This window comes from Phascolarctos cinereus, unplaced genomic scaffold, assembly GCF_003287225.1.
Source record: "Phascolarctos cinereus isolate Bilbo 61053 unplaced genomic scaffold, phaCin_HiC Scaffold_5;HRSCAF=322, whole genome shotgun sequence".
Classification (NCBI taxonomy): Eukaryota; Metazoa; Chordata; class Mammalia; order Diprotodontia; family Phascolarctidae; genus Phascolarctos; species Phascolarctos cinereus.
The window spans coordinates 245,423,136-245,438,242 of record NW_027555958.1 but is presented as its reverse complement, the minus strand read 5'-3'; the positions used below and the strand labels follow the sequence as shown (position 1 = coordinate 245,438,242).

The 15,107-nt window shown below is 36.7% G+C and overlaps 1 protein-coding gene across 1 annotated transcript; it reads right to left on the bottom strand.

The window, feature by feature from the left end:
* Window positions 1-12,700: 12,700 nt before the first annotated feature.
* On the bottom strand, window positions 12,701-14,817 carry LOC110199354 (osteoclast associated Ig-like receptor; the record flags this gene model as incomplete). Its single annotated transcript, XM_020974160.2, has 3 exons — window positions 12,701-12,871; window positions 13,287-13,568; window positions 14,511-14,817. Coding segments are annotated over 3 exons (720 nt in total), but the record flags the coding sequence as incomplete, so codon positions are not given.
* Between the last annotated feature and the right edge of the window lie 290 nt (window positions 14,818-15,107).

Genomic DNA, 15,107 nt, shown 5'->3' with positions numbered 1-15,107 from the left:
AGTTGGAAAGAATTAGATATAATAAGCTCCAGAAAAACACAAACATTGAAATTGGTTTTCATTCAATAGACAAGAGATGATTAGGCTCCTCAGATGGGAGTCATTTATGACTCTACATGTTGAACAACTTAAAAAAAAAAAAAAAGATCACAAATTCCAGGCGATGTGAGCAGCAAGACAGTAAACTCAACTTTTTTCTGATTCCCTATAACCACTCAAATGGCCCCCAGACTAAAGTTATGTGCCAAACACGAAGCAATTGCAGCTATTTTTGTGGTCTAATGTACCAAAATCTAAAATAAGGTAAAAAACAAAAAAATACCAAAAGCCAGAAATTGACACTGACCTTGAGCTCACTCGACATCTCTCCCCCACTTCCCATGCAAGGCAACATATGTAAACCCAAAATTATGGCACACGCCTACATCAAAACCCACTCCATACTAGGGCTATATGCCAAAGAGATCATAAAAATGGGGAAAGGACCCACATGTACAAAAATATTTGTAACAGCTCTTTTTGTGGTGGCAAAGAATTGGAAAGGGAGACGATGCCCATCAATTGGGGAATGACTGAACAAGTTGTGGTATATGAATGTAATGGAATACTATTGTGCTATAAGAAATGATGAACAGGCTGACATCAGAAAAACCTAGAAAGACTTGTATGGTCTGATGCTGACTGAAATCAGCAAAACCAGGAGAACATTGTACACAGTAACAGCCACATTGTGCCATGACTAATATTAATAGACTTAACCCTACTTAGCAATACAAGGATCTAAGACATCTCCAAAGGCCTCATGATGGAAAATGCTATCCACATCCAAAGAAAGAACTATGGAGTTTGAATGCAGATCAAAGCATACTATTTGCTATTTTTTTTCTCTTGTCGTGTTTTGTTTCCTCTTTCTGGTGGTTCCTCCTATTAGTTCTAATTCTTACTTACAACATCACTAATGTGAAAATATGTTTAATAGGAATGTATATGTATAGCCTAAAAACATAAATACAAAATAATCTTCTGTCAAAGACTAAAAAGAAAAAAACCCACCCCATAGACCCTGGTTCCTCATCCCTCTTTTCAGTGACATAGAAACCCCAACTCCAGACTGTAGAAGTTTTCTACGGTCTCAACAGCCAGCTGGCCCATCACCTTTCAGGAACAAAAAACTATCAGGGACTGCAACCCGGAATCATCAACTCAGCAAAGCTCTAAATTGCCAAGAGCTCTGAACTGTTGGTGCCAGGCCAAAGAACTATGGAACAGAGGGAGTGGGATAGGTCACCAGGACAGGACACTGTGCATGTGGGGAGCGACCCAGCACTTCACCAAATCTGAGTAAAGAACACAGCATAAAGCTGGGGCCATTTCTGACTACCCAAAAATCAGTTGAGGTGAAGACCTAGGCTAATAAACTATAAATTGTCAACTGTGCAAACAGGCTGAGAAACTTTGAGATCCAGCCCACAAGGAAACCACAATCAGAGGGGAAGGGAGTCGGAAGTGAGTAAAAAAGAAAATAAGGGGATAAGAAAAAGACTGAAAGTAACAAAGATGGCGGGAAGAACACCTCAAGGACTGTGAACATACACAGATAAATAAATGGGAAAAATAGTAACAACAGAAGGAAATATGGCCTCCAGATCTAGTAAATTAATTTCAGGCAGTTGTGAATAAATATTGCAAAACAAAGAAAAATGAACCAATACTTGATGAAGCAGAGAACCCTGCAGAAGTTGAGGGGAATATGGAACTATAGCACACTGTTTTTGAGCTTCAAGAAGACAGACAATAATACAATTAATAAAAGAATTCAATATCCCTCTATTAGTTTTGAATAAGTCTAACAGAAAGCTTTAAAAAAAGGAAAATATAGAACTGAACAAATCTCCAGAGAAACTATAGTTAAAAAACTTAAGGATTCTTCTAAATGGGGCAGCAAAAAAATATACATTTTTCTCTACATCAGAAAAGTCAACCAGGTACTATGTAAACAAATTTACCATGTAAACATACTGCAAGAAAATGTAAAAAGGCAGAAATAGTCAACACATCTTTTATAGACAGTATTGAAATAAGAATAGAAATTGGCTTAGGGACCACAAACAAAAAACACAGACTCAAATGGAGAATTAACAATAAAAATTAAATAATGAGTGAGCTAGAGAAAAAATCATAGGAACATTTAATAACTATGTAAAAGAAAATGATAATGATACCAGAATTTCTGGGATGTAGCTAAAGCAGTCCTCAGGAGTCCCATCATGGCCTTACTGACTTCAGAAAAACCTGGAAAGACTTATATGGTCTGATGCTGAGTGAAGTGAGCAGAGCCAAGAGGACTTTGTACACAGTAACAGCCACATTATGGGATGACTAATATTGTTAAACTGAATCCTTCTCAGCATTACAAGGATCTAAAACATCTCCAGAGGCCTCAGGATGGAAAATACTGTCCATGTCCAAAGAAAGAACTATGGAAGTCGAATCACTATCACTTATTTTTACCTTCTGCTGAGTTTTGTTTCATCTTTCTGGTGGTTCTTCTTATTGGTTTTAATTTTTACTTATAACTTCACTAATGTGAAAATATGTTTGATAGGAATGTAAAGCCCATATCAGATTGTGCGCTGTCTTGGGGAGGGTGGGGGGCGGAAGGGGGAGAAAAATTTTCAACTCAAAAGCATATGAAAGTGATTGTTGATAAATCAAAATAAATTAATAAAATTGAAAAAAAAAAAAAGAAAATCATGGCCTATAATCAACAAGTAGGAAAAAAAGATTAATGAATCAACAAAAAAAACATACCTAAAATCTACATAAAATAGGACACCACAAAAATTTGAGGAGAAATAGACAAATTGGAAACAAAAAGAAACATGGAAATGATCAATAAAACTAAAAGCTGGGGCTTTTAATTAATAAAATTGATAAACCACTTATCCAAAAAAAATTGATAAACCCTTAGCTTATCTGATTAAAAAAGAAGAGAGCAGAAAACCAAATCAATAAAATAGCAAATGAACCAGGTGAAATCATAGCAAAACCATAAGAAATTAAAAAATCAATGATATTTTACATTTATATGCTAACAAAACTAAGAACACAAAAGAAATAGAATACCTTCAGAAGTAAAAAGTACCAAGACTATCAGAAGACCAAATATAGATATTAAATAACCCAATCTCAGAAAAAGACATAGACTTAGCCATAAATGAGCTACCAAAAGGGTGAGGGTGGTGCAGGAACCTTGGACCCAATGGATTTACAAAAGAATTTTTGAATCCCACTTTAAAAGAATGGTTAGTTTTCATGCTTCACAACTTATTCTCAAAAACTGATAAAGAAAGAATCCAACAAGAATCCTTTTGTGAGACAAATAAAAACTGAATATCTGAAGCATGGTATATGGTTTATATAATAGAATATAAATGCATAATATTATAATATAAATATAATATTACAATATAATGTAAATATAAATATAAAACTTGCAAAGAAAACTATAGGCCAATATCATTACTGAATATTGACTCAAAAGTTTTCAACAAAATTCTATCAAATAGATTACAGCAGCTTATGAGAAAAAATATTCATTGTAATCAAGTGGGATTTATACCAGAGATTTAAGGATGATTCAACATTGGGAAAATAATCAACATAATTACTCATATTAAAACTCCACATACCCCAAACCACATTATCATCTCAATAGATGCAGGAAAAAATTTGTGACAAATTACAACACTTTTTTATGCTGAAAACCCTACAAAGTACAGGCATGGAGGGACCTTTTTAATATATGTGTATATATAATATATATACATATATATATTATATATAAACATATATATGCATATATATATATATATACCATCCATCTAAAACCCAAAATAAACATTATATGCAATGAGAATAGACAAGAAACATCACCAATAAATATAGAAGTGAAGTGAAGATACCCACTCTACAGACTATTATTTGATACAGTAGTGGAAATGTTAGCAATAACAATAAGACAAGAAAAAGGAAATTAAAGGAATAGATAAAGAGGAGATAAAACTATCCCTGTTTACCTATGATCTGATGGTTTACTTGGAAAACCCCAGGGAATCAGCAAAGACACTAATTAAACAATTAAGAGCTTCAGCAAAATTGCATGCTACAAAATAAATCCTCAAAAATCAACTGTGTTTCTATATAATAGTAACAAAACACAAGAATCAGTAAGAGAAAGGGAAATCCCATTGAAAATAACTATAAAATAATAAAATATTTGGGGATCAACTTCCCAGAGTACAAAAGAGACTTGTATAGATTCAATCACAAAGCATTCTGTAAAGAATTAAAGTACAACCTAAATAGCTGAAGGAATATTCAGTGCACATAGCTAGGCTGCGCCAACATAATAAAAATTACAATACTGCCAAAAATTAATTTATACTTTTAATGTTATACCAATCAAATTACTGAGATGATACTTTACAGAGTTTGATAAAAAAAAATAATGAAATTCATTTGGAAAAATAAGTTGCAGAATATTAAGAGAAATGATGAAAAGAAATAAAGGGAAATAGCACTTCCAGACCTCAAAATGTATTATAAATCAGCAGTCATCCTGTGTCCTTTGAAATTGTCTTGAATCATTGTTTTAATCAGAGTAATCAGAGTAATTTCACAGATGATTGTCCTTACAATATTACTGTTATTATATACAGTGTTCTACTGGTTCTGCTCACTTCACTTTGCATTAGTTCATATAAGTCTTCCCAGGTTTTTCTGAAACTATCTTGCTTGTCATTTCTTTTAGCACAATAGTATTCCATCCCTACCATATACCACAAATTGTTCAGCCATTCCATAGCTGATAGGTATTTCCTCAATTTTCAATGCTTTACCACCACAAGAAAAGCTGCTATAAATATTTTTATACAGATAGGTCTCTTTCCCTTTTCTTTGATCTTTTTTTGGGGATATAGACCTAATAGTGGTATTGCTGGGTGAAAGGGTATGCACAATTTTATAGCTCTTTGGACATAGTTCCAAATTGTCCTCCAGAATGGTTGGACTAGTTCACAACTCCAATGGTGCATCAGTGTCCCAATTTTTCCATATCCCCTCCAGAATTTGCCATTTTCCTTTTCTCTCGTTTTAGCCAATCTTGTAAGTGTGAGGTGATTTCTCAGAGTTATTTTCATTTTTATTTTTCTAGTCAGTAATGATTTAGAGCATTTGTTCATGTGACTAACTTCTTCTGAGAACTGCTCATATCCTTTGATCATTTATGAACCGAGGAGTGGTTATTATTTTTAATAATTTACCTTAGTGCTTCATGTATTTGAGAAATAAGGCTTTTATGCTGTAAAATTTTTCCCAGTTTCCTGTTTTCTTTCCAAGATAGATAGATAGATATAGATGTGTAGAGATAGATATATGTATCTACATATACATGCATATGCAATATGTGTATGTGTTTATATACAATGTATATGTGTGTGTGTGTGTGTTAGCTATGTGAACCATCTGCATAGAAATAGTTAGATCCATAAAAGCTGATGGATTCTGAGAGAGAGAGAGAATCCAAGAAAGAACTGATTGTCTGATCACTCAATAAGGTGAAGAAAGATTGATAAATGGACTGATCTTGGGAAAGATAAGTAGAAGCAATGATCCAAGTTATCCGACTGGGAGAAACACAATCCATATCCTTAGATTAACAAAGAGGAATAAGCAGGTTGTTTCTTATAGTAATTCTTGCTATTTGTGGATCATATCAAATATACATAGATGACATCATCATCATCATCATCATCATCATCATCATAATCCCTAGAATTTATATAGTGCTTTAAAATTTGTAAAAGTACTTTACATTCATTACTTCATTTGATCATTCATGCTGGTCACATTTTTTGAAAACATTGAGGCATTAATTCTTTAAATATATCAAAGAGAAAGAGAGCAAACAGAAAAATGTGGGCTTACGTTATTATCAAAAAATGGATCAAATATCAACAAATCTCAACTCTATATACATTTTTCCATCTCTACAAATGTTTTATGAAAAGAATACATACATACATCAGAACTGTTCTCGATGAAGATTAAAAAGGAACTTTTAGGCTTTCACAAAAATCTTTCAAAACAGACCTCATCTTTAATCACATAATTTACTGAAAGGTATAGAATTAAAATATCACATTCATGACCTACAACACTCCTGACTGTGGCCCAAACTAAATCAAAATGTAATTGAGAAATATTCAACAAAAATACAATAAAACACAGACAATATTATATTTTAAAATTAAATCAATATATGGCCTGCAGGGATCCTTATATTTGGATTGGTGGCCTCTGCTTCTATTTGAGTCTGACACCTTTGCTATGAGAATACAAGGACACACTCTGCTTATTGTTTGTTGACTATAAAAAAAAAGTACTTAATTTGGTAGAGCAAAACATCCCCTTTAAAAATCTTCTCCAATGTGGTTTCTCTCATACAATTATCAGAATTGCAGAAGATTCTCTAATTGCCTGCCCTACACCCACCCTTCTTCTCTCTGCCACCATCACCATGCAAATAAGAACAGCTATAACATTTTGCATTAATGAAAGAAAGCTCTTTAGTCAAGAGAAAGGGCCAAATATCCAGATAGTCGCACCTCAACACTGATCTGTGGTGGTCTTCTCAGACCCTGGGGAGAAGACACTAAGCTAAAGACTCACAGCTAAGTGTGACTGCCAATGACAGTACAAATTAGAGAGTGAGTCCAAAAGGGCATAATGACTACATTGTGTAGTTTGACCAAGAATAGAATTAACTAGATATACACACACATGCATGCATACATACATACATACATATATACATACACATATATTTTTCTAATCAGTAAAAATGAGCCTTCAGGTGAGAATAAAAGAAAAACAAGACTCCTATTATAAACTTAGTCAAACAAAAGAAATGTCTTTCAGCCATGTCAAAAAAATATATATATATTATATATATATATATATATATATATATTATATATATATATATATATATATTTGTTTCATTCTTCACTGAATCCTTTACCCCTCAGTCAAGAGGTAGGTAGCATATTTCATCTTTAGCCTTCTGGAATTGTACTTGGTCATTACACTGAGAAAAGTTCCTAATTCTTTTAAGGTTGTTTGCATTTACTTGTTGTCTTGTTTCTATTCACTTTCATTTGCATCAGTTCATCAGTCTTTCCATATTTCTCTGAAACCATCTTCTTCATCATTTCTTACATCACAATAGTATTCCATCACATTTACATACCCAAACTTATTTAGCCATTCCTCAGTCTATAGACATTCTCCCCACCATAGATTCCTTTTTTGTCACCTCAAAAGAGCTATAAACATGGTTATATATTAGAATTTTGTTTTTCTTGGGATTAATCCATTTTTCCCTTTATCTCCCCACCCTCAAAATTTCCCCTTGCCCTCTTTTCCCTTTTCCTTATATTTTCCTTGTATTTTGAGTGAAATATATTTCTGTACCCAGCTCTGTATGTGTTCTTCCCTCCTTTGACTACTACAGATGAGAGTGAAGTGTCACTCACTTCATCCTCTCCTTCTTATGCATATAGATGTCTACTTAGACACCCTAATTGTGTAACTTAATTTTCCCTAACATTTGTTTCCCTACCCAACCCCAGTGTATTCTTCTTCCCTTTCTTTCTATTACTTTATTAAGATCATCAAAGACATCAAAGAACCATTTCCAGACCTTGTCTAATATGACACCTTGCCTTACATGACCCCTGATAATGATGGGATTCAGAGATGACACATATATCATTTCCCAATATTAGAATGTAAGCAGTTTATTCTTATGATTGTTCATCTGAGTTTACTTTTTTTACGTTTCTCTTACCTCCATTGTTTGAGCTCCAAAGTTCTTACATGGCTCTGGTATTTTTTCAGGAATGTTTGGAAGTCCTCTATTTCATTAAGTATCCATTTTTCCCCCTGTAGGATTACACTGAGTTTTCCTGGATAAGTTGTTCTTGGCTGTAAGCCTGTATTCTTTGCCATCTGGAATATTGTATTCCAAAACTCTCTCCTTCTTTATGAAGTGGCATGGCTGCTGAATCATGCATAATTCTTACTGAGGATCCTTGGTACTTGAATTATTTCTTTCTGGTTGCTTGCAGTATTTGCTGTAAGAAATGATGAGCAAGCAGACTTCAGAAAAACCTGGAAAGACTTATATGGACTGATGCTGAGTGAAGTGAGCAGAACCAGGAGAATATTGTACACAGTAACAGCAGCATTGTTTGAGGACCAACTTTGGTAGACTTAACTCTTCTCAGCGATGCAAGAATTTAAGACAATTCCAAAAGACTCATGATGGAAAATGCTAGCCATGTCTAGAAAAAGAACTATGAAGTCTGAATGCAGATCAAAACATACCATTTGCTCTCTCTCTCCCTCTTTCTTTTTGTTTGTTTCTTCTTTCTTGTGGTTCTTCCCGTTGGTTCTAATTCCTCTTTGCAACATGACTAATACAAAAATATGTGTAACAGGAATGTATATGTACAGCCTATATCAGATTGTACACCATCTTAGGGAAGGAGAATGGGAGGGAGGGGTAGTAAATTTAAAACTCAAAAGCTTAAGGAAGTGAATGTTGAAAACTAAAAATACATTAATTATACAAAAAATAAAATTTTTTAAAATTTAAAAAAAGAAAAGTAAAAGCAATTCCTCTTGTAATCTATATGTTAGATTAAGAATTGCACCAAAAAATTGGGGAGAATGAATGGGTTAAGATAAACTTCCAAGTGTTGTCAATATTTAAGAGGAATTTTCACCTAAAAGTCTTATCAACTCTGGGCAAGAGTTTTCTGTGTTGTGGAATTCCTACTGAATGACTGAGAATCTTTGCACAAAATAAGGGTGTGATTTCCAAACCTGTTTCATCTAAGGATATACATTTATATATGTACTAATTTGGAGGTTTGTGAACTACCACATTCTATCTATGTGGAATTCCAAAATGTAATTATTCTCTTAATTTCTAGTGATATATTTAAGGATAGAGGAAAGAAAAGATCCTGGGTAAATTTTTTTAAAGGCCTGGTAAACTTTGTTATCATGATAAGGCTAATTTAATTGGGTATGTTCTTCTTGACTTATAAAAACTGAATCTCCTCCCCATTACAAACACCTTTTTCACTACAGTCAGGTGGTGACTAGGAATTTCATTTGTTATACTACTTTAAGAATTTATTTATTTTGCCTAAAGACATTTTGCAGCAACTTAGTTTTGATAAATGCCAATTTTAAAGATTTATTTTTGCTTTAAGATTGAAAAGAGAAATAAGTATCATTTTAGAGCTTTTCAACTAACTTACTTCATAAAAGTTTAGTGATTATTCCTTTTAACAGCAAGATAAATTTTAGCTGTTTTTAAGAAAGGGAAAGACTTATAAAGAAATGTTTTGTAAAAATCTTTTATGTGATTTTTGGAAAGCCTACTAAATTTTCATCTGTAAGCTAATTTATTACTAAATTACTGTAATGAGCTGTAAGTGGGAGAGATCTTGCTGTTTAATCTGAATTTGTAGTCATTCCACGGCCCAAGCAAGAGTTAATTTAGTATTTAAATTTATCATGTGTTTAAGATTCAATTCCTTAAGTACCTCATTCTTTCAGAATGATGAGTATATTTAGAGAAAGATAAACAAGTTTGTGAAACAAAGATGTAGATCTATGAAGTTGGGCAGTTAAAGTCAGGAATTCTTTTTGTTTTAAGGAATAGGATTTTAGTACAGACAGTTATGTTAGTGAAGAGTAGTAACTTATGAGCTATGTTGTATTATCCTTATGGAAAATCTGATTTTACTTGTATTTGTTACTTAATTCGGAATTTGAACATGTGTAGAAATGTATGCAAACTACTTAAGACTCACCTTAAAGATGTTCCCATTGTTTAAAGAGATTCTGAAAGCCATAGTATTTTTCTGCGATGAAACTCTTACTGTTGTCAATGTGAGATTATAGTCAATACATATCATCTAGAATATGTGATCCTTTAAACCTAAACCCACTTGAATCTCTGATTATTGAAACCTGCTATTCAAAACTTTATGGGACTGTAATTTACTATTGTTTTGAGCTTTGATTACAGAGATAGTTGTCTGAATTATCATGAAGCCAGTAATAGAAAACAGCATGTGCTGTAGGCTGAAACTGCTAAAGGTGGATGTCTATGCCTGGGGAAAAGTTTCGGGGACAACCTCAGACATGACCTAGATAGGAACCCCCTGACTCTATTTCCCCATTTTGCAACTTTCTTTCTGAAAAGGAAAATTCCCCACCTAGCTAATTCTGAGCCCTGCTTTTAACATCTTGCAATTACGTGATTGACTGTCAGATATGACTCATGCCTGGAATCAGAGTTAAAGAAGTTTTTCCCCTCAGTTATGATATATGACATTGTTATAACTATACCTCTCTTTTTCCTTTTATAGCAAATTTCTATAATCAAGAAGTTCTGTAAGTACAATAGTAAGTCAATTAAATTATAGATAGGTACTGAAACATCTCTGAGTTAATTCACAATTTTAACCTGTATTTGTGATCAAATAATAATGTAGGGATGATATCCTCCTGAGGGGGAAATGATTAGATTTTCCCATTATTAAGTATCTGTCTGATCATTTTAAAAGGAAGAAGAGCTCATTTTATGGTTGGAGCCTTAAAATCTCAAAAAATTCTTATATTGGGTACAGGATTTAGGTAAGGATAGAAACAGCAAATGGTATTTAACTGAAATTCTCTGAAGTTTCAAAACTGAAGAATGAAATTTAAGTGATTGTACTAAATTATACTAAGAATTATCTAGAAACTTCTACATTTCAACAAGAGAAGCAGAACTCCTTTTAGAGCTATCCTGGGTATAAAACCTATTATCCAAGAAAAGATATTTGAGACCAGATAACTACATGAGGCATCTGGGATTCAAAAAGGTGCTGCTTCAGTGGACGTTGAGAATGGGTTACTGGTGTACATATAAATCTCCCTTCTCAGAATTAGTCTTTTGTAAGCCCTCTAAGTTGTTTGTTTTCTACCTGACTTCATGTTATTACACAATTGTGGGAACTGTGTGAACAACTATATTGCATTGTTTGAAGCTAGGCCTACATGACTGGGAAAGTGGACCATCTCTGCCTTTAACAAAGAACTTTTGTTATACTGACCAGAGACTCTGAACTAAAGATTGATACAAGGAGCTTTCTCTAAATTGTCAACTCAAATGTCTTCTAAGAGCCCCTACCAGGTCTTTCTGACTACTCCCACAGCTGCCAACTTGTGGGTATGGACTCCTGGATCATCCGAAGATGATCCCCACTCCCAAGTGGATATCTGAGCCCACAGGAGACTATGCCCTTTGGCTCCATAAGGGCCTGAAGAAGACAACAGCTGATGCAGCCAGCTTTCCCAAGACTACAGACCAGGCCTACAAGAGGAAGGACTCTCTCCCCACTTAAGCCCCCCTTTACAGATCCTTCCATGCTATACCATCATTTGCCTGTACCTTTAGGTTGCCCTATTTTTTGTTCTGGTTGCCTGGCTGTGTGATTTTTTTTTTACTCTGTTTTTCATTCCCCCTACCCAGGCTTCCTTTTAGTTCCTTCTTTGCTTGCTTTTGGTTGCTTTTCAAAGGGCTGCTAAAGCTCCCCTTTCCACTCCCTGAGGAAGAGTGAGGTTCCCCCCCCTTGCCTTCCTTGGTCTTCAGGTGGCACCTTTGGCACACCTTTGATCAAAAGGAGGGGAGATACAGAACCAGCTTGCATCCCCATCTCCTGAAAAAGTACAAAAACCTGGATTGTCCAATCAGAAAAGGACATTTTGGCCCACTCTGAATTAACATGTCATAAGGCTTTGCATGTTCTCTGAGTGAACCCCAAATTCTTACTGTGTCAGCAACCATGAGGCCTGATGAAGCTGACTAGGAGCATTCTCCTATTTGATATGATAAGGACCAGGCACCTTAAACCAGACTCTATCTTGATTAAAGGCATTCCTCACCATCTTACTATAACACTCTTATTTTATGACATCCTTGGGGTACCCTCTTTTTCCATGAAAACTATAATTTTGGCTGACACAGGCATCCTGAGTCAGGAAGGGAAGGGGGAGCCCTTCTTTGCTCTAAGGGTATATAGTCTCCTTCAATGGACCTTTCTTTGAGCTCCTTTCCAATGAACTCCCACTCGTGGGCACATGCATGTCTGCCTGCTTTGAGAGAAATAAATGTGCACATACAGCCTAATTTGGATTGTCTTTCTTAGAATGAACTCTGGCAGGTTGACAATTTTTATTGAACTTAAAAATTGAAATCCACGGTCTCTCTTCCAGCTGAACTAATCTCTTCTGCATTCCAAGATGCTCACTGCCCCCAAGTCCATGCTCATGCACAGTCCTTCCCACCTGGAATGTCCCTGTCCTTTTCATCCCAAGACTCAAACTTAACCCTTCCCAGACAGGCTTTTTTTCTTAGGAGAATGGTGTGAGACAGCCTCTGGCTAGAACAAAGGCAGAATAAGTTCCTGCACTCCCTCATCCCTCTCCAAGGAACCCTCCATGACACCAGGTGATATGCTCCCATATCGTGTTCATTGCTGACAAAGACCACACACCTCATGATCCACTGTCTTTATTTTAACTCCATCTGTTGCTCAAGGAGGGAGTCTCTAGGGTCTGTCTTGGCAGCCCCTCCATCTGTGCCAGTCCAAAAACAACAGTATCCCCAGGGTGAGGAGCACCAGTCCAGCCAGGCCTATTCGAATGAGGTTGCCTAGAGTATAGTCTTGGGGAGTAGAACCTGGAGGGACAGACAGGACTACTCAGATCAATGAGTTTAACTTAATCTGAACTAGGGAAGCTGAGAAGCTAGCTAGATAAATCCCTGAGGGGACATAGGCTGGGATAAGGAGAAGAGTGAATTCCTAGCTCTGTTTAATAACTTTTTTAAAAAAGAGAACATAGTATACCTGGATATTCAAAAAGTATTGTGAGCTAGAAAGGGTGACAGGTTCCCCAGAAAATTATAGGCTAGGATACCTGGCTATAGGAGTTGGGGAGGGGTAAGAGTAGATAGAGGTTAAGATGCCAAGATATGGAAAGAGGTCCAAGGCCAGGGGATGAGATGCTAGGATTCCTGAGAAGTTTATGGGACAGTACACTTGGCTTCATGACAGGGTTAGAAGGATACCACCCAAGTTCCTGGGTCCCCTCACCTGACCAGCTGATGATCAAAGGATCACTCCTCTCAGATAGGATGTATGGAGCAAAAGGTGTATGGTAGTAGCAGCTATAGGTGCCAGGGGCCATGGAGTCCTGAAGGGGAAAGTCAGCCCAGGGCTGGGCAGAGCTGAGGTACTGTAAGGGCCCTGGGAAACCCACACGATAAAGAGCAAAGCTCATTCCCCCTAGTGGACCCTGGCAACGCAGACTCACATTGCTGCCTGCTACCACCACAGGACCTGGCACTGCCACGAGCCAGGGCTTGGGTAACATGTCTGTAGAAGGAAAAAGAGAAAGCTCAGGCCCCCTGCCACTTTTGCCCCTCTGTTCCTGTGACACTCCAGCTCTGCACCCAGCACCCCCAGTTTGATTTTCTTTCACTTCAATGTCATGTCCCAATGTGAGGTAAGAGAAGAAAGGCCCTGACCCAGGAATCAGGAGACTGAAGCTCCAGGCCTAGCTCTGTCCCTGACCTGCTGGATGACTTCAGTCAAATGCCTTTCCCTCTCTTGGGACTCAATTTCTTCTACAAGGGGGTTACACTGGATCTCAAAGACTCTTTCCAATTTGAACATTCATGACTCCACTATTCCATGTATGTCTCTGTCTTAGACTCTGATACTTTTGCTGTCTTGCTGTTTTTCTGAGCCTCAATTTACCCATTAAACAGATGACAGGGTTGGGCTCTGTCTCTAAGGGCCCTTCCAATTCTGAATTTCTCATGATTTAATTAGTGACAGAAGCCCCTCTATATGTGAAACCCCTTCTTTCCCATATTAGTTCTTTAAAATACTTGGGAACATCAATTATTATCATCCTCCATCACCACAATCTCCACACACCTCTTCTGCACCCTACACCTTTCCCATACCTTCAACTGCTTCTCTTGTGGCTTGGTTTGCAGTCCTATCTGGTCACCTCCCTCTGGACATATCTCAGCTTGACTATGTCCATACTGAGATTGAAATGTGGGTCTTCTCATCCCCGGGCAGGTCAGAGCTCTTCCCTCCACCCCTCCTACAATATGGCCCCCCTCAGGCTAGACTCAATTTTCCATATGTGATCTGGCCAAGGCAAAAGTTCCATTTTCCTTTACAGTAAAATAGAGATGCGATCATTTACAAGGGTCCTTTCATATTCTGCCATTTCTCCTCCCTCCACTCATCTTTGTACTCTTACTAGGTCCCTGAATCTCCCTTCCCATTCCCCTGCCTCACCTGTCACCCATACCTCCAAGGAGTCACTTGGCTGAGACCAAGCATAGTAAGAGGCATAGGTCTGGTAGCAGCAGCTGTAACTGCCCCCATGAGAAGGGGTCACCCTTTCAAAGAAGAACTCAGCTCCCTCCTCTGAAGATTCCTGGATCTGGACTGGATGGGCCTCTCCCACTTTGTACAAGATGAATCTTGCAGCTGGAATTGACACTCTGCACCACAAAGTCATGTTCCCCCCTGGGGCCAATACAGGTCCTGGTCTAGCACTGAGGGTGGGTTTGAGGTAAGAGAGCTCTCCTAGGAAAGAAAAGAATTTGGATGAATGCCATCAGTGATCCCCAGTCCCTTAGGACTCAGAGAGCTTGGGTTTGGAGTGATGTGACCTCTTTACACCTCAATTTCCTTATTTGTAAAGTGGATAAATTGGAATCAATGATCTCTATGTCCCCTTTTTGTTCTGTCTATGATTTTTAGGGACTGAGTGTTGGGGAGGGAATAAGGATAGATTCCAATGGGATAAGGCCTAGAAATAGGGGACAGGATCCAGGCACAAGCTGAATGCCTGGTTCCTAAAAGGTTGAAGAGACCAAAAATAGGAAG